The sequence below is a fragment of the Globicephala melas genome, chromosome 20, assembly GCF_963455315.2.
Source record: "Globicephala melas chromosome 20, mGloMel1.2, whole genome shotgun sequence".
Lineage (NCBI taxonomy): Eukaryota > Metazoa > Chordata > Mammalia > Artiodactyla > Delphinidae > Globicephala > Globicephala melas.
In genome coordinates, this window is record NC_083333.1 from 44,181,227 (window position 1) to 44,201,705 (window position 20,479).

General features: G+C 44.4%; 1 protein-coding gene across 3 annotated transcripts in view; it reads left to right on the forward strand.

Annotated features, from left to right (window-relative positions):
- The first annotated feature begins 8,258 nt into the window (after positions 1-8,258).
- Positions 8,259-20,479, forward strand: part of IGF2BP1 (insulin like growth factor 2 mRNA binding protein 1) — a 37,945-nt gene continuing 25,724 nt past the window's right edge. For all 3 annotated transcript variants that reach the window (XM_030840034.2, XM_060290539.1, XM_060290540.1), the window contains exons 1-2: positions 8,259-8,433; positions 9,622-9,682. In XM_030840034.2, the coding sequence (XP_030695894.2) occupies positions 8,259-8,433; positions 9,622-9,682 (236 nt within the window). The remainder of the gene's footprint in view (positions 8,434-9,621; positions 9,683-20,479) is intronic.

The window sequence follows — 20,479 nt, forward strand, 5'->3', positions numbered from 1 at the left end:
TTAAGTTGAAACTCTGTACCCACAAACATTAACTATCCACCCCACCTGCTCCTCCCAAATCCTGGTACTTTCTGTCTCTGTGAATTATTTAACTATTCTAGGTATCTCATGTAAGTGGAATCATATATTTGTCCTTTTGTATCTGGCTTATTTAATTTAGTGTAATGTTTTTAAGGTTCATCTATATTGTAGCAGGTATCAGAATTTCATTTCATTTCTTTTTAAGGCTGAAAAAAAAGTTTTATATACTGGGCTTTTGGTAGAAGTGTTACTCAAAGGTGCAATTTCTTAGTCAAATGGTATGAATTTTGAAAGTCTTTTGTTGCTTTAAACTTGTTTTCCTCCACAGTTATATGGAATGTTTTATTTCACTATATTCTTGCTAGTAATGAGTATTATAAATTAAAAACAAAACAAAGCACTTTGCTATTTTCATGACCGACTTAATTTTTTCTTTAATTTAACCTGCTATAAAAATTGGTTTGCCTTCTCCTTGAGGGTTCATAGCTGTATTGATAGCTAGGATATTCAATAAACATCTACTATGGGTGGGTGACTCTACCAGACATTCTGGGAGATAGTCATCAAGATGGAAGGCTGTCCTGGAGTGACATTTTTGCTTTGGATGACATACAAAATAACAAATCATTACATGGTTAATGGGGTGCTAGCTGCATTCCCAGAGGAAGACCCTAAGAGAGCTCTTGGCAGGAGGTGCACGTAGACTGTCCCTTGAGATTGTCATGCTGGCTGTGTGGCATCAAGGGAGATCAGGATGACAAAGAGGTGTACCAACTAACTCTGATGGTTGCCAATGAGTGCCTGAAACCCCGAGTTGAGAATAATTCCGAGGCTATTCCTTTGACCAGACATGGAGAGAGGATGTTCCTCAGTGGGCAATGGGTACTGTCATGGGCACAAGACTAGGGAGCGACAAGCCCAGAGATACCCCTTGGCTGCTATTTTTGATGTAGACCAATCAGTTTTTTGGAGGGCTGCATTTACTTGTAGTTCATCTGATGATTGTTGAGTATTGTATTTAAAAAAGAAAAGAAGAGGAGGGGAGGGGAGGGGAAATGAAAGGAAAGAAAAGAAGGAAGGAAGGAAGGAGTGGGGGGAGGGAGGGAAGGAAGGAAGGAAAGAAGGAAGGAAAGAAAAAGCACTTACAGGCTGAGCACAGCATTTTATCTAATCACACTGACCTCATCTTCTCGGGTAGTATCAAAAGATACTTATTTTATATATATACACACACATACATATATATACATATATATATATACACACACATATACATATATATACACATACACATATATATACATATACATATATATATATCAGTCACCTGTGTCTGACTCCCTGAGTGATAGTCTTTACCCCCAAGGATTTGAAACATAAAATGCTAATAACCAAATTAGTTATAAGCAACACAAGACACAGGAGAATGATGCAAAGAAGTACAAGTGTCTAGTGAATGTTCAGACAACACATGCTGGGAGTACAGGATGGAGGAGCTCTGGGGTCTGAATTACCCTGGAGTTCTCCTCAAAGATGTAACAAGTTTCCCGTTTTGGTGTATAAAATAATTCAAGCATCTCTGTATCCTTCCACTTCACCGGAAATAACAGTTTGAATGACAACAAGTCAGTGATAGTGGGAGAAGAAGGAAGAGGGAAGGAGTGAAGAAAAGCATAGAAAGTTTGAATAGGTACACCGATTAAAAAGAGGGAAGAAATGGGTTGAGGGGCAGAAGAGTCAGAGAATAATAAAAGGGGGAAGAGAAGTAACAAAGAAAAAAGAAAAATTGAAAAGAGGGTAAAGGTAAAGGGGGAGGAGGAAAGGAATTGACAGTGTCGGGAGTAGGAAGAAAAATGGAGGAACAAAAGGAGAGGAGGGGGGAAGAAAAAGGGGAGGGGCGGGGGGGAGGGGCGGGGAGGAAGAGGAAGATAGGGAAAGAGATCCTGAACCTCATTTCAAAGCAATTTAGAAATAACTCTAATATTGCTTCCTACACACTTTGTAAGCAGATTCTAGAAATGAAAAGAAATTCATAAAAATTATTCAATCATTTATCATACACATGCTAATCAAATACTTTCCAGTTATGTTTAAGAATGGAAGTTGTGTTAATAATAATTCTAAAAAATTTTTCAGCATTTATGGGAGAAGTGTGTGGACCAAAACTCTTTCTAGATTGTTAACCCATGAAAATTGAAATCACTTTTAGAATTGTATCTCAATTTAGTTAAACAAACAGTTTTTAAAAAATAATATACTGTTAGGCTGGGTCCCTTTCCTTTTACAAAGGAAAGGTTTGTTTTACAAAGACAGATTGAAGTGTTTTTAATGAGTATTTTGCTGATGAAATATTAGTGAAATAGTATATGTATTACTTTTTTCAACTTAATAAAAAATAGTAGCATCCCCTTTTAAGCACTCAGAAACATTTAAGACACCTCGTGAAAAAAAAAGTCCTAACTAGAAACAGGAGTAAAATCAATTAATTTCATCATCAGAAGTAAATTTTTAATGAAGCAAACAAAAATATTTTGCTTTCCAGATAGAAAAATTCTTTCAGTCTTAAAAAACATAGAAGTTATGCAGCTAAAGTCAAATTAACTCCATGCAGTTTGATGTTGTAACTGATTCATTTTGAATTAAAATCATTTAAATACCTGGAAGATATGTAGCTTTCAAGTACAAAATTGTCTTCCTACTATTCCCAAATAATATTGAGTTATGTATTCCCTCACTTTTGTTGCTTTTTACAATTTGTTTTATTTTGAAAAGTAACATTTATTTCCTTGTCTTTTCTTCAATTGTACAATTTCCCCCCAAACAAACCAATAATCTATTTTACATTTTGTGCAAAATAGGGACTAAACAAAGTTGTTCATTATCTTTTAACCAAATGATTTTGGAGTGAAATGCAGTATTTGTAATCTGAGGAATGTTATCGACCATCTCTTTTACATGTGTCAATAGGGGCTAGTGTGGTGCAGTTTAATTGACTAACAAATTGAATTTGGAAATATCCATTTTTTTTTAAGTTAATAAAATAAATGATTCCCTGCCTGATCCAAGTTTCTACATTGTAAACCTGGGCCAAAACCAAAAATTGAGCAGCTTTGTCACACACATTGTGTGACCCATACAAAAACAAATGATTGTTCTTCAAGTTCTTTTTCCTCCTTGAATCTCTTCTATCCCTGGAATAAATACATTTCTATTTAAGGCTTTAAACATTGAACACTTTTACATAATAATTTGAAGGAGTAAATTTCCTTTTCTGCTTATAATTCTCTTACCTTTTATGAGTTATCTTAAACACAGAGTTATCTTTATTTATTTGACAGGAGAAAATGCTGAATGTGCTTTAAAATTGGGACAAATTTACACTTTTTCAAAGTGTATAGGCATTTAAAGAACCACACTAAGACTTCAAGTTGCAGGAAGAAATAAAATATCTGAAGACAGTAACAATGAAAAACAAGCAAACAACAACAGAATAAACAAAAACCAAGCAAACAAAAGACAAATTCTTTCAAACACTTTGAAGTCAAAGTGGCCATATATCAGTAAATGTGAAATTTTCTTTTTCTCTATTTCATAGAAACCATAAGTTTATTTCAATATTGATTATGATTCATTAGAAAACAAAAAATGGAAAAATTATATTTTAATGTATTTTCCTCCTAACTGCTTTCCAGTTTGTGTGTGTGTCTTTTTTGTAAAACATATGAACCTTTTAAAATAGAAAGTCATTGATAACTGTTAGATTTAAAATGCAATATATATTTTGGGGATTTATCCAAAGGAGCTAATCTAAAAGAGGAAAAAGTTATATGCCCTCAAATACCTATTCAGCACTAACAAAAGTAAAAAAAATTTGATGTAACGTATATCTAAGAATAATGATTAACTTACATCTATTGGACTGATGAGAACATGCTGGCTAAAAATGATCATTATCAAAACTTGGAGGCAGCATGGGAAAATACTTACGGCACAACAGCAAGTAAAAAATCAAGATATACAAATAAGATGACAAAATATAAATCTATTACAAATGGAAAACAACTGAAAAGAAATACTAAAATTAATTTTGTATGACAATGGTAGACATTGATTTTTTTTACTTTATATTTAAATTTTTTAAGTTGTTTTATTCTCTTTTTTTTCTCTCTGCATGTATTTGTATGTTCACACTGAAGGAAAATGGATCAGAATCCCATCTTTAAAATGGAGTCAAGTTTCAGTGTTTCTGAATTCAGAGAATTGAATTATGTAACTAGACCAAACAGTTCTCCAGGAAAAAATAGAGAAGGAGGAAGGGGGGAGGAGAACAACAAGAAGTATAATGATAATACTTTTAAAAATCATTATTCTTAAAGAAAACAATTTATCCTGCAGCTATATTTTTAACTCTCACAAACTAAGTTGAACTCTGCACTGAAGATTAAATTTTCCCAAAGAAGTTGTGTAGAAAAAAAAATATTAACAAATAAGTGTTGAGTAGTTGTCTTTAATTTTTAAAAAGCCAAAGAAAAGAATGATGATAAATTATGGAATCCCAAGTCATCCCATTCCTATCCCTAACCTGGGAATGTGAGTCTTGACAAGAAATAGCCCTTCTCTCAGGTTAATTTTAGAGCTGGACTCACTCAGAGGGGAGAGATGAAGCACCAATCAACATCATTCAGTCTCCCCAACCTCAGCCTAAAATAGCCAGGTCACTGAGGCAAAACTGATTTGGGGGCTAAAAGGGTCTGCATCTCAGTCCCAGCTGCCTCCTCTCTCTTGTGTTCTTGCAGCCTCTGACTATACACAGAAGCTCTTGGTGGGGGTGGGGGGAGGATTAGAATTCAGTGAACAGCTGATTTTTAAAAAGAACTAATCAGTTTCAATTTATCAGTAGTTGGTAAATTTTTAATTTAATACATTTATATTTTTTCCTCTGTCATTTTAAAACATTAAAGAAACAGTAATTTCAGCTAACATTTAGACTTCTATTTTTAAATGGAAAATATCAACATAAAAGTGAACCGATTTCAATTATTAACTTAAATTTGTTTCCCTTTGAATTTAGGATAAGAAAAGGTGGGCTGCATTTTACAGGCGTCTAGAGATCTGAATGAAGATTTTTGTGGGGTGTAACTTGCTTTTGTTTTAGGAATAAAGAGTAGTGGACATGCTCCCCAGGGAGAAAACCTGAGAGGTGCTTCTATTAATTCCTAAAGATTTAAATTAAATGAAGCAAACAGCACTTAAAGTTTCTGGGAACTGGAATGCCCTCCCAAGTACCCTCTTCCTTGTTCCCAGATATAACAGAAAAGGTTTCAGGAGATCGGGGTTCCTATATAGGGAAAGGCCAAGGAACACAACAGCCTTTCTGAGACCATCTTTTAGCCCTTTCAAAAGTACACACACAGCACCAAGAAGAGTCCCCGGGCAACAGACCCACACATTCTCGCCAAGATAATTTTTTTTTTTCCCCTGGCCTCTTAATTTTCCTCCGAATGTTCTTTGCTCTAGTACAAAGAACATTTGTATTAGCTTGCTTTTCACTTAAGAAATTACTTCTTGAATACCTACTATGTGGTAGGCAGTTTCCAGTTCGTTGGTTTGTTTAAAATTGTTTATGGTCAAGAGCTGACTGAATATTAACAGTTAGAAACAGGGGGTAGAGTCGGAGGAGGTGTGGGGGGTGGAAGAGAGATATCGCCCACCTTCTTGGAGAGAAAACATTTTTTGTCTGCTCAGCAACTGATGGCTTATGGTATTTTAATTTCTGCAGACCCATGGAAAGAAAAAATATCACAAAAGTAAAAATCCGACAAACACGTGGCTGGCAAGAACAAAACGCGGATTTGGAGGGTGGGTTTTTAAGGTGGTGGAGATGGAGAAACCGAGTTGGAAGCCCTCCCCCACCTCCACCCCCAAGCCCCATTTCTTTTCAGCGCGCGGGGAAAACGGGGAGGGGGACAAAGGTGGAGCGTGCAGTTAACTCCTGACTTTTGAACGGTAGAAAATCTTCTGCCAGAAGGGCGGTGCGCCGAAGTCGGAATCGGCTCACTGACTCTGCAAACACAAAATAATAACAAGAAAAAAAAAAATCTAAGGCATTCATATCGGTGCAGCCAACACGTGTTGCGGAGTCGGCCCGGGCCGCAGGCGACTGAGACAATGGGGTCGGGGACCGGGAAAGGGAGAGTGACCCCCTTCCTCACCTGCCCTCGCAGCACGCGTGCCCGCGACAGAATTATTTCTCCCTCCCTTAGAACCCAGAGCAAAACCCCAGCTTCCGCCCAGTTCGAAGAGACTCTGGTATGACTGGGGGTCCACCCCCGCCCCTTTCCCTGGTTCGCTGGGTAAGGGGGCTCCAGGGTCCCCTGGCCGCGCTCTCCACCACCCGCTGGCGCCATCCCAGCCCCCGCCGCTAGAAACTCGTTGGCCTCGCTCGCCCCTCGGCCTGGGATCCCGGGTGCTCGTGGACCGCACGCCCGGCTCTGCGTAGCGTAGCCGGGACTCCGAAACGCGCGGCCAACTGCCCCCTCCCCCACCGCCGAGACGGGGTGCGACCGCCCACATCTCGCCCCTTGCCCAGTCGGGTCCGTCCCTCGGGTTCCCGGGGCTAGAAGATCCGGAACGAGTTGGTCAAAGGCGAGGGAAGGGACCAGGGCGGATCCGCTTCCCCCTCCCCAGGCGGGCGGGGGAGGGGCCGCCGCCCCCTCCTCCGAGCACAGCTCCCGCCCCTCGCTTCCCCGAGCGCCGAGCGGAAATTACCCCCTCCCCCTGCGGGTCTGACCTGGGGACGTGGGCGGGGCTTAGAGCTCGGCCCCCGGCCCTCGGCGCCTCTCCCGCCTTCCCGCCGGGATCCAAATCCCGCACCCCAAACAAAGTTCCGAGACCCGAACCCAGCGCTGGGAAAGCTGCCGTCGCTGTCGCGGGTGGGACGGGGGTAGGGTACTCCACCTGTCTGCCCCCGCGTCAGGGAGGGAGAAAGGGATCATTTAGATCTCCACCCTGTCACTCCCTGTCTGAGACCTCCCCCTTTGGTTAGCCCGGGTCCGCTCACGCGACCACTCCTCTTCCTTCTCTCCACCCCTCCCTCTCTCTCGGGGTCATCTTGGGCCGGATCCGCGCTTTCCCCCGGGACCACGAGACGTTATAGTTCAACAGCCGAACCCCCGGTATGAACCCCGGGGGAATCCCGAAACATGATTTCCTGTGGATCCCTGGTTTCCAGCCACGATCCCCCGTGTTTCCAGCTTCCCAGTCCCGCGCTCGCCGGGCCCCTCGATCCTGTATCCCCCGAGGCGAGGGATTCTCCTAGCGATGGGGCTGGGAAGGCCGAGACCCCCCCCCCACTTAAAGATGTAGGGGAATAGCGCTTTTCTTTTGAAATCATCGGCTCGCGCGACCCCCTCTTGAAGACCCCAAAGTCCTCGGCTTCTCTTTGTCTCTCTCGGCCGTCCCCCGCCTGTCAGTCGCTAGCAGTTAGCTGGGGTAGGGTGGGCAAACTCCCCCCACTCCCGGCCACTCGAATAAAAAATAACCGCACATTTTATCCAACCCATTAAGAGGTGGGAGATTCTGGGCCGGACCACTCTCCCCCCAGCTAGGGCCCGGGTAGGGGGATGGGTGGGGGGCGGGGCGCCTCCCTAGGGGCCAGATTCTTGCAAGGGGGAGGGGGCAAGTAGAGCTTCGGGAAAACAGCCCCCACCAGCCCAACTTACCCGGGGGGTGAGTTGAGAGGCACCCTCCCCCCCCCGGCCGGGAGTTTGGTGGGCTGGGCCAGGTTGGAGGGCCCAAGGGCCCAGAGGCGTCGGGGGTCTTCCCCTGCAGGGTGGGTGGGGGCTTTCACCACGTGGCTTCGCCTTTTTTTTTTTTTTTTCCGCTCCATTTTTTTTTTTCAAGTCGATTTTATTTAGAGGCGGCGCCAGGGCGGCCGCGGAGAAACGTGACACACCAGCCCGCTTGGAGGGGTTTCGGACAGAAGGGAAGGAGCCGCGCCGCGTCGTCCGCCTCCCAGCGCGCCGCGGGCACTTCTCCCGGGCCTCCCCGAACTCTCCCGCGACCTCTGCGCGCCCTCCGGCCGCCTTCCCCTCCTCGGCTCCGGACAACTTCAGGGGTGGGGTGCAAAGAAAGTTTGCGTCTGCTGCCGCCGCCTCCCGCCTCGGCCTAGGAGGCTCGCCGCCCGCGCCCGCCCGCTCGGCCTTGCCCAGGACTGCGTCCTGCCCGAGACCGCCACCATGAACAAGCTGTACATCGGCAATCTCAACGAGAGCGTGACCCCCGCGGACTTGGAGAAAGTGTTTGCGGAGCACAAGATCTCCTACAGCGGCCAGTTCTTGGTCAAGTCCGGCTATGCCTTCGTGGACTGCCCCGACGAACACTGGGCGATGAAGGCCATCGAAACTTTCTCCGGTAAGAGTGCACCCACCTCCCCGGAAAAAGCACCGCGAAATGCCTAAACTACGGGGACCTGCTCCTCTTATTTCCTTGCCCGCCAACTCCTCTCTGCCCCCGGCCTGCGGGGCTTGGCCTCGGTACCGACTCCCATCCACCTTCTCCGACGCCCCCTGCGTCCCCTCGCTGGCCCCTCGCGCGGAAATATCCGTCTTTCCTCGCCCCTTCCTCTTAGCCCGAGATGAAGAGCTGGAGGCTTTAGTGAGGTGATTCTCCTAGCCCCCAACCGACGGGGCGGGAGCCCCTGTTGGCAGGAGTTGGGGGGGGCTCGCCACCGAGGCGAACTCAGTCTGGGCGCCCTACGTCAGTCCCTCGGTGTCCGAGGCTGGACGCCCCCACCCCGTGCGCACCCCCTCGCCTTCCTCCGCCGTAGGCCTTTCCGGGCTGGGAAGGGGTCCCCGCTCCGCTCCCGACCTCCAGGGTTTCCGTGGGGACGGCAGCCTTCGGGCCTGACCTGAGAGGAGCGGGGTCCCGCCTACCGCCCAGGGCCCGGGGCTTGAGCCATTTTGATTTGAAAGTGGGGCGTGAGCGGGGTGGCGCGGCGGCGGCGGCGGCGGCGGCGGGTCGCCATGCTGCTTCCCGAGACGCCCAGGCTGGGCCGAGAGGAGCGCGCGGCGGCCGCCGGTGACCCTCCTCGCGGGGCCCAGCTCCGTTCCCCCGGACCTCGCCAACCGGCCGGCCCCGACAGGTGACCACCCCGCCGCCCGAAGCCCTTCTCCCTGGTTCGACAGGAAAATAAAGTTTCATTCTGCAGCCCCACCCCCACCCCCCGCCACAGACTTTGGGAGAAACGGGGGAGCCCTTTCTCGGCCCCTTCTCCCCACATCTGGGAGCCGTAAAGGCAGCCGGCCCACACGGACGGACGCCCTCGTACCTCCCCCAGATCCGGCTCCCAGAGCCGTCCACTACTCGGCTACCTCAGTGAGAGAACAAAACAAAAATTCAGAAAACACGGTAATGAATTTAGAGAGTCCACCATTCCCCAGGCGACCTTTTCGCATCCGGCTGCGGAACCCACTACCTGGATTCCTAGGAAGATCTCAAATCCCAGTAACTCCTGAATTACTCTGATTTCTCCTTCCTTTTGCCGCCCCCCCCCCCACGCCGTCCAAGCTCTCATGTTGTCTTTTTCAATTTAATCTTTAGGGAAAGTGGAGCTGCAAGGAAAACGCCTAGAGATTGAACACTCCGTCCCCAAAAAACAAAGGTAGGAAAGAGCTCTTCTCTGGGGAGGGGGTCAGCCTGGGGGCGCTGAGAGGCTGTGTTGAGGGGTCCATAGTGTCTCCAGTGGAAGAAACCAATTACTGGCCTTCCCACCCCCAACTCCGGATGTTGGGGGCAGGGAGGGAAGATTGGCTAAGATCTTGTAATGGGTGGTTTACAGCTTGTAAAAAAAAAAAAAAAGCTGAGGCTGGGGTGGGCTAGGAGATGTTACTTGGAGAAGTAAAAGCGAGAAAAATCAATAGAGGAGGAACCTTGTGGAGTTTGTTCATGGTGTGTGGGACCATTTTTGTGGGGAAGCTAAAAATCTTTAGAGAGTTGAGACTCATGGACATTCAGCAAGTTTCTAGCAGGACTGTTTTTCCCCCCCTTCCCTCACCATAATTCTTAAGTGGATTGGGAGGGGGTCCCCTTTGACTCCCTAGGGGAAGTGGAATGAATTCCTGCCACCCAAAGAATTCTGTGCTTTATTTATATTTCTGCAACAGGCAAAGACATTATTTTTTCACAGACACCTATCTCTAGTCCCTCCCATCACACATCCTCCCCTCCCAACTGGATTTTGCAAATATGCTTTGGCTGTACTATCCTTTCTGAGCCCCCCACCCCCACTCCTTCAGTCCATTGTTGCAAGGGGACCGACCATCTGGGGTGAGAGCTTTGTGTTCAGGCTGTGAGCTGGGGCTCTTTGGAGGGTCTAGAACTCCCTGGATGAATTGTGTGTGTGTGTGTGTGTGTGTGTGTGTGTGTGTGTGAGAGAGAGAGAGAGAGAGAGAGAGAGGGAGAGGGAGAGAGGGAGAGAGAGAGGGAGAGAAAGAGAGAGTGTGTTCCAATACCTTCCTATCCTCACTTCAGCAAAGGGGGTAACTCTTATCATGTTATCCCCAAAGCTGATTCATGGTTCAGATCTTTCATTGAACTCTGGCTGGGAAGTATAAGGGCAGTCTTTCTGCTTTCTCAGACCTGACTTTAAACATGTTGACAGTGCAGAGTTTTCTCTCATGTTGCAGCCCCCAGTAAGTCTTTGATCTTCTCCTCGCTTTCTCCCCTCATTTCAACTGGAAAGTTGCTACATTTTAGAATAGTTCCTGGCCTTTTCTGGGTGGGAAGGTGGAGGTGGGTGGCTGTGTTTTTCTGAAGGCAGTTAAGAGAGTCTAGAAAGTTTAATGTGAGAAAAATCTGTTCCGTGGTTTAGCTTGAGATACTTAAGTAACTTGGAACTATTGTTTCTATAGATGATCAATATGGCTTGTAACTATGTTTATAGAGCTTGTGATGTAACCTCAAGTGCTTGAAATACTTTGTTATTGGAAAGGCAATTAAGAGTTAGGAGTAAAGAGACAATAAAATCGGAAGAAAGAAAAAAAGTCTTATTTATTATTTGGAAGCATTTCCTGGAGATGGGAATGAGAGAGCTATGTACACTGACATCAGTAGATCTACTGAGAAGATAGTGGATATTTGACCTGAAAGCTAAGTGTTTGAAACATGTTGATGGACAATAACCAGAATAAGTGGAATTCTGAAATATATGGAATTTTTTTCTTTTGCTCTAAAGGATGGTTTAAATTTTAAAGGGAATAAAGTGATAAGCAAGAAAATAGCAAAATGTGATGAAATGGAACGCAAAACATTTATATTTTAATTTTCATGGTGCACAGTGTTTATGGATCTTTTCCCCTAAGCCATCTGCTTGCTTTAAAGCCATTTTTAGGCTCCTTCTTGTTCCCTCCAAAATGTATTACTGAGGGCTCCTTTGAGTTGGGAAGGGGTGGGGTTTGTGAGGAGTGGGTACAAAATCTTCCCTTCCACACCCATATTCAATCTTTTGTGTATTCTCCCCCCCCTTCCTGAAATAATTTTTGAGCACAAACATTGAGTCAGTTGTGTTTTTTTTTTTTTCTGAGTGGTGGTAAGGCATTTCATTTTTCTAGAATGAATCAATTTTTGAAGTTTTAGGATTTAAAAAAAGAAAGTTTGTTTTCATGAAGTCAGTTTGCTCTCTATCATTTTGTGTTCTTTGAGGAAGCATGTTGTGGTGTGTGTTTTTAGTCTGTCTGAAAGTATTTTTTCAGTTGGTTTGTTCCTGGCGTTTTCAGTCTCATGATGTATAGAACAGGAACTAGTTAATTAATTATGACTAATATATTTTAAGCAAAATGAACAATGGTGCATATATATATATATTTTGTGTATATATATATTGTTTTTACTGTTTAAAATAGTACATCTTCTTGATGTACTCAGTTCCAAATGAATTATGACTTTTTAAACATTTCTAAGAGATTCATAAAAACCTGGCAACCTAAATGTTCCTCTTTTTTTTTTTTTTAAGAGGGGGGTTATCAAAATGATAAAATATTTTTTAGCAGTTAACTTTAACTGATTTTGAATTATTAATATATTTTGTTTTAGCCTTGTATCTATTTGCTAAATATAATTTATTCCTTTTTAAGAACTCAAGAGACTGAACTTTAAGTTGAAAAACTGAAAACATTAAGTTGAATTTTTAAAATGGGTGGCGTTAAATTTCTCTGAGATCACCTTCCCAAATACCCTCTTAGTCAGTGTTGGAATTTTGGTCAAGAGTTTCAGCTTATTGTTGAGAATTTGTATATATTCACTGTCAAGTATTAGGACAAAGGAGGAAAACCAAAAGCATTTTAAAGACAGTTGTGAAAAGGATTTGTATGTTTTTTTTGTTTGTTTGTTTTTAAGACACTTGAGTAGTTAAGGTAGAGGGGTATCATGTTAGTGAGGCTTGGGTATTTGGGGAGAAAATTCCTTAAAAGGGAATTAAATTTTTGTTTCATTTGCCACTGTGTGTGCCTTTTTCTAGAGGAATGTGGCCTAAAGATAGCATACCTCCTGTCCACTGGTGTCATCAAAATAAAAGTTGTTGCTGTTAAGAAAAGTAGTGAAGAGATGTACTGCATTTCTCTAGGTGAAATGTGTTCAAGTTAAAGACTTTGATTTCCTTAGGCAGATTAATGGTTGTTTTCTCTGACTTAAAATGAGGTGGGCTAATAACACTTTCCCTTAAATTTCTAAATATCAAAAAGCACACAAAAATTGGTCTCCTAGCCCTATAAGTGTGAGAACTCTCAGAAGAGAAGTATTCAAACTTAATTCTGATTTTATGGTTTAATTTTCTAAAGTTAGTTGCTTTAAAAATCTCTGCAAAGGGATGTCTCGTAAGTGGCAAAAATATTTTTAAGTGATTTGCGGAGACTCTGAAGAAATAATTGGATCACTAAATGTTTTCAAAACAGACAAAAATTTTGCCTTCAGAAATGGGTTTGCCTTTAAGGAAAATTGTTCTTATGGGCTGAAAATTAATTATGGGGGTTGTTAAGAAACAAGGGAATGTCTTTAAAAAACAACTGTAAAGGAGGACAAGTACTAGGGTGGGAGTACTTGCAGGCACTTTTGCCTTAGTGGTTATGGTTGAAAGATACGTCTGACCAGATAATCAACTAGTAAGTTTAAAGTAGAAACGGTTTGTGACACTTTTAGTAAAAAGGTTTTCTTACTAATATCAAGTTTTTGAGTTTTAAATAAGTTGATTCTTAATTTTTCTGCGTTCTTTGGAGGAAAGGTGGAAATCAGTTCACTTTACCCATTTTAATTTTCACCTAGAAAATAAATGTTTACAAATTCATAAATTAAGTTTTTTTCACTGCTAGAGAAATCTTTAACTTGTTATTTAGTGCTCAGTATTTCAAGGTGACTTTCCTAAAGACAGTGGTATATGATTATCCTTTGGAAGAGTTGTAGGTTTCCAGAACACTTTATTTTCTAACCCAAAGTAGAAAGATGAAATTTTACTCCAGTGGTTTCCCAGATGGAGAACTTTTGAGTAAAGAGGGGGAAGAATTGTAATTCCCATCACTAATTTATTCAAAGTATAGTTAGCTGTTTCAAATGTAAAGTTTTAATGGCATAGATTTTGCTGGAACAAGAGCAAAACATTCTTTCTTGTAATTATGTTTTAGAGACAAAATACATGACATTCCCATTGGAAGAATCTTGATTCAAAGGTCCAGAGCTTCTAATCTTTTTAAATTACCTTAATATATGTTATTTGAACCATATTTTATGTGTTTGGGTACTTTTAAGGCTTATTTTTTGAGCTTATTTATTCTATAATGTGTAACAGCCAGTTGACAAAGATACCATTGAGATTGGCTAGTGATTATAAAATTTTAAAACATTAAAATTTTAGTTAAGTGAAAAGAGGGAGACCTAAGTGCTATTTGTGGAAGTCTAAGGGTTTTTGTGTTGAAGAGATATGTATTGGTTGTACCTGTGTTGGTTTTCGCGTGTGTGTGGGGGGTGGTAGTGTTGGTGATGTTGTTATTAGAATAAATGTATGAAGCAAAGGCGTTTGAAGAACAGACATTTTGCCAGCTGTTAGAATTTAAATTCAGTCTTGTTCGCTCCCCATCCTCTTAAAAGATTCTTAAAATGTGGCTAATGCCTTCCAGAAAGTGCAGCTTAGATTTTGGGATGGGAGTGTTTGGGAGAGAAAAGAGGAGGAGGAAAAAAGCAGCAGGGGAGACTGGAAAAATCAGACGAGTTAGTCCTGGGTTGGAAATTCCAGACGGGGAGAAAAAAAGAGAGAGAGAGAGGGAGAGAGAGAGAGAGAGAGAGAGAGAGAGAGGGAGAGAGACAGAGAGAGAGAGAGAGAGAGAGAGAGAGGGAGACAGAGAGAGAGAGAGAGAGAGAGAGGGAGGAGAGAGAGGGAGAGGGAGAGGGAGGGAGATGGGGGTTGGGGTGGATTGCCCGCTTCCCTTTTAAAGAGGAGCGGCTAGAGGCGCACAGCGACCCACGGGAGGAGGGGGTCGCAGACACCAGGTTTGGAAGACGGGTGGTAGATTCAGACCAGGGCAAGGCGATTTTTGCTTTCGGAGTTGCCTGCCTTCCCTTCGCTTTTTCAAAAAACAGAGAAAGTCGCGGCGGCGCTGGAGGCGCTTCCTGGAGAGCCCGCGCCGGCCCCGCTGCCCTTCCCCGCCCGCCGCAGACCAAGCCCAGCCCCGGCCTCGCAATCTCTGCCCGCTCCGCGCAGGGGCCCTCGCCTGCCTTTGAACCAGCCCCTACCCGGGAACATCCGCAGGCCTGGGTCTCCGACGAGGGCTTCCTTTCCCAGGGTCCCGAGACCCCTGGCTGCGGCGCGCCGGCCCACAGCCTCGCCTTCGTCCTGGGAGCCCCCAGATCCCAAACCTCGCCGCGGCTTCCCCAGCCTTCCCCACTGGGAGAGGTCCCAGGCCCCGCGGTGCAGACCTTCCAGCGCCCGCGCTGTCTCAAGCCCTTTACATTCTAAGGCAAAAGCTAAAGGCTGGAGGGTGATTGTGGAGTGAAGAGTCAGGGGAGGGAGGAAAAGAGCAGGTCAGGGGAAAGTAAGAGGATGGAGAGGTGGAGAGAAAATGGAAGTCCATGTTAACTGTTGCCCTCTCCCAGGAGCTGAGGCCCCTTGGCCATGGGGCATAGAACCTTGGAGAGTTAACAGCGTCGCATAATCTGTAATCTTCAGTAGATAGACTGTGTGTCCCCATGTTCCAAAGGCTGACTGAAACAATAACAAAGGGAGTAATAGTAACCAGAGGTTCTATGATGGGTTTTATTTATGTTGTAAAAGATTGACAACAGGTCTTCCATTTGGCCACTGGTGAGGCTTTGAAGATCTTTCTCAGGGTCTCAGTCAGTGTTTGACTCCATGTTAATGTCAAATTTGCATAATACCATTTCCACCTGGGCCCAGTCCACACCTTTTTAAATGTCTGTCAAAACAAATAAGAAAAGGTCTCTCCTCAAAAAACGTGGAATCAAAATGTATGCTTTTTTGGTTATTGATAAAAGTTTGATTTAGCTAGAAAATGATCAACCAGGAGAGTGCCTGTGACAACACAAACCGTTTCAAGGGCGCATCGCCAGCAGGGAGATGTCCAGTCCCCAGTTTGTTAACTGCATTCTAGTAGAAGAACTTGAGTTTGTTCAAAGGGGGCTCTGTACTTTTTAGTGGGTCCAAGGGGTCATCCTAGTATTGAACAAGCAGAGCCAGCTTTGTAAGACCTGCTTCTCCTTCGCAGCCAGTAGGTTTGCAATAGATAGTCATGGAATGAAGGAACAACAGGCTGGAACAAGCTTTCACCCTAAACGCAGACTGCTGAAATCAAACGTGTGTTGATAATGGGTAAATCACAGGAGAAAAGTAGGTCTGGACCTCATCATTTTAATATAGTTGGAGAAAACCTGATTGCGAAACACTGAAATGTAACTGTATACAGAACAAACACCACCAGAAATGCAGTCCTAGTGCAGAAGTCCAGGCTTCCAGGATTTGATGTTCTGGTCGTGTGGCAGAGAGCAGAGAGCATGGCGAGCCCACCAGTAAACTGCTTTTGTATGAAATACAGAGCAAGAAGCTGGATGAGTAAAAGAATTTTTGACTGGATTGTCCAGATATTTTCAACACCCCTAGGACAAGTCTGATTATTAGACAAGTGGCATTTTGGTGGCTAAAGGCGTATAAGTGACCCATCAGGATGGGTGGGAATTTTGGCCATAGTTTAGGGGGAAGGTTGTGGAGACAGGAGAAGTGGAGGATCTCTCTTCATTTTCTCTTTCCCTCTCCAATGTATCTGTTTTGTGGATTCCAGTCAGTTCTTTCACCGTTTCCTTAGGAAAAGTGGGTTAAGGAAGGCTTCAATTTTTATTCATTTTGCGTTAGTTTCAGTTAAAAAATTAGTCCTTCATCCAGATGTTTTGGCCACCTGAAATGGAAAATGTTAAGTCTAAGTGAGGTGTGATTGCATAGTTTAGTTGATTGGATATAGTTAGAATCTTTAAGAGGAGAAATCGGAGAATTTAGAAATTTTTAAAAAAATTGTCTTGTGTAAAGGTTGTTTGTGGAGTCTGAGTTCTTTGGCAACAGGAGCAGGGAGGACAGGAATCATTTTCAGAATTCTTGAGGCTCAAGGAGGGAGGAAGCTCTATTATTAGGTCAGAGTCTCATGACCTACCCTAGGTCCCTCACTCAGTCCTACAGGAGTGTGGAGGAAAGGTCTCTCCAGGAGAGCTCAGTGCTCAAAAACAAGAGTTTTGGAGTCAGGCAATGACCGGGAAACTGGAAAAGTTACTTAACCTCCTTGAGCCGTCATTGCCTTAACTGTAAGCTGGTGCTATTACACATTAGCTATTATTTGTTTCCCATGTGGACCTGTGCCTCCTGTCTTTGGACTGTGTGTAACAGCTTGGCCATATATCTAAGGCAACAGGTACGGTGTTCAGGTACACTTCTGTGAATATGGCGTGTAGTTTATGTGGAACGATGATGGATAGGCATATTGAGGGGGATTGGTGTGCAGGATGCTTTTGATCACCTGTGTGCTGAAAGGAAAGGCCACCTTTTGGGAGAAGGAGGTGAAGCTCATCAGGGCAACCCTCAAGAGCCCCTTACCACTGTCTCTTAACCATCCTCTTAGGAGAATGGAGCATACATTGCAACGTTGATGCCCTCAACCTGGGCCAGGTTCCTCGCTGAAATTTCACACTTTTGGTGCTCCTGTCAAAAGTGCATGTAGGGTAGGACTTTGATGAGAGGAGAACTATCCTAATTCTGCAGATGAGGTGTTGTAAGAATTCAGGATGAAGGGGACTGTGTAAGTCCTTTTGGGGGTCTGAGGAAGAAGAAATGGGCAGCTTCCCCTATCTGGTAGGAGATGGGCATGTTTGTCTTGAAGTTCCCTTCTTGCTTAAGCTAACAAAGTAGGCATTCAGGAGTTGGGGACCCTTGGATGCGGAGGAAGTGACTGCCATGGCTCCCCTTCCCGTGCCTCTTAGATAGCAAAGCCACAGTGGTCTCAGTTTCTCTACCTGGTCTGGAAACAGTCCCCAAAGGGGTGCTCAGGACCCACTTTGATGTCCACTTGCTTTTTTCAGCCCTCCCTGCCCCAAAGGTACAAACTCACAAACCCACAGACATATAGCCCCTTTCCACATCTCAGTCCAGGGAATGAAGGTTGAATCTTCTCTTAGTGGGGTGGGGAGAAGGGCTTCCAATCCGGATGTGGTTTTAGGCCATTTAACAGGCTTGTGACTTTATTCAGTTACTATAAAGGGTTTTACAATTAGTTTATGCGGAATGATGTGTGTTGCCTCTTTTCTGGAGTGGCATTTGGGATTGCTTGGGGCTTGTCACCTTTCCATCAGGTACTCTGAGGAGGAGAAAATGGGGGGAGAGAGGAACTGGAGTGGGGCTGTTGGGTGGAGTAAGCTTGGTGAGGCTATCTATTCAGAGTTAGACGTATTTATGCCACTTCCTCCTCCAGGTCTCTGAGTTGCTTGGGAGGAGAAGTCCAACTGTAATAGAGAGCAGTTGCTTTGGCAGGATTTGGAGACAGAACCCTAAATTAAAGGGCAAAGATGATCCTTCACAGACGTGGCTGTTGGTGGCTGCAGCCAGTGTGTTCTGAGCGAGGATGAGATGTAAATAGGATGTTGGCTGCGGAGACGGCAGGGTTAAGAAGAACAGTCTCTTCACTTTTCTAGAGTATCCACTCCAGCAACCTTTTATTTAATGTAGAAGAGAAAATCTAGCTGACTGAAGTTATTTTATATAGAGAGGTTTCCTCCCAACGTTTATTACCATTTGATTCAAAGCCGCTTCTGCTGACTTTTTAGAATAGAGTGGAGTGATATCTGTCCAGAATAAGCTGTGGGAGGCAAGAGGTGGAATAAAATGATCTTCACGAACCTCATAACCTCACAGATCTCTCGGATCATCTTTCTTTCACTTTCCCACCCTTGCCCCTGACCATCTTGAGTAGTTTCCTTTAAACTTTTTTTTTTTTTTTGCGGGGGTGGGGGGCATGCCTTACAGCATGGGGGAGCTTAGTTCCCCGACCAGGGATCGAACCCCTGCCCCTTGCATTGGAAGTGCAGAGTTCTAACCACTGGACCGCCAGGGAATTCCCTACACTTCTAACTAGAAGAGGAATGATGCCTGTCTAGGCCTGAGTTCCTTTGTTCTCCTCTTCAGAACATCACATGGTCAGCCACTTTAGCCTGGGTGTGTGGGGCTCTTGCCAGTCAGTCATTAGCCATTTTTCGGAGATGGAGTGGGGTGTTAATTTTAAGAATATATATTTACAACTAAATCATGCAAGAAAATATTTAACATGGTATAGACATTTGATAGCTTGCATATTGCTCCAAAGCTTGGTACTTCTGATCATGCATTCATTCACACATGTATGCGTGCACCCACTTATTTTTATCTATTCAGAGTCTACTATTTATTTTTAATAAATGTATTTATTTATTTATTTTTGGCTGTGTTGGGTCTTTGTTGCTGCGGGCGGGCTTTCTCTAGTTGCAGCGAGTGGGGACTACTCTTTGTTGTGGTGCCCGGGCTTCTCATTGCGGTGGGCTCTCTTTTTGCGGAGCACGGGCTCTAGGCGCAAGGGCTTCAGTACTTGTGGCACGTGGGCTCAGTAGTTGTGGCGCACGGGCTTAGTTGCTCTGCGGCATGTGGGATCTTCCCTGACCAGGGCTCGAACCTGTGTCCCCTGTATTGGCAGGCGGATTCTTAACCACTGTGCCACCAGAGAAGCCCCAGAGTCTGCTACTGACATGCCCTCTGCCAGGTTATAGAAATATAATGAAGAACAAACAAAAGACCTTGGTCTTTACAGTGGAGATGGCAAAGAAATACAATTTATCAGATCATTTTTCTCCAGGAGCTTTTAGGTTTCCACCTCTATCCTTTTTTCTTTTTTTATTCTTTATTTTGCTAAGCTGAATGTCACAGCCAAAAAATAACCCACCTAAATTTAAAATTAAATTTTTATATTAAAAATTAATATGAAATAATTAAAATAATTTTACATAGTAAAATACACATAACATAAAATTTACCATTTTTAAGTGTACAGGTCGGGTGTATTAAGAACATTCACAGTGGTGTGCAACCATCCTCTCCGTTCGTCTCTAGAACTCTTTTCATCTTGCAAGATTGAAACTGTACCCAGTAAACAGTAACACCCCATTCCCGCCTCCCTCTGGCCATATTTAAAGATCACCAATTTTGTTTCTTACATGGTGGCCACCTCCTCATTCTGTATAAAATGGGGGTCTTTGCCTGACCCCTCTCCTGAATTAAACATTTGATTATTTATTGGGTTTTTATTTAGCATTATTGGGTCTCTTTCAGGGCAGGGAAGGGAGACATAGGGAGGAGGAGCTGCACAAAAGAGGTGCAAGATAAAATTCCTGCCCTCCAGTGTTTTCACTTTAGATCCAGGAAAAGCTGTGGGACAGCAGAGGCTAAGAGACTGCAATGAGAGGCACACAACCTCAGGAACTAACAGGAGGTAGGCTTTGAGTGAACTTAAGCTGTGTTTTTGGAGGACAGGCAGAAAAAATAGGAGTGGATTCAGGAGAGCACTGTGGACAGGCAGGGAGATGTTTGTGGGAAGACCACTCTTCTGGAAGAGAGGGATGGCATCCTAGTGGGGAGAGGCCCCCAGGTAAGTATGGCAGATGTCCGTAATTTCCCTTATTGAGCATCTTCTTTTCTCTAGAGCTGTGTGTGACGTGCTGTGGGTCAAAAGACGAGTTCCTTCTGCCATAATAGGGAGCACAGGGCTTCCCTGGTGGAGCAGTGGTTAAGAATCCGCCTGCCAATGCAGGGGACACGGGTTCGAGCCCTGGTCTGGGAAGATCCCACATGCCGTGGAGCAGCTAGGCCTGTGGGCCACAACTACTGAGCCTGCGCTCTAGA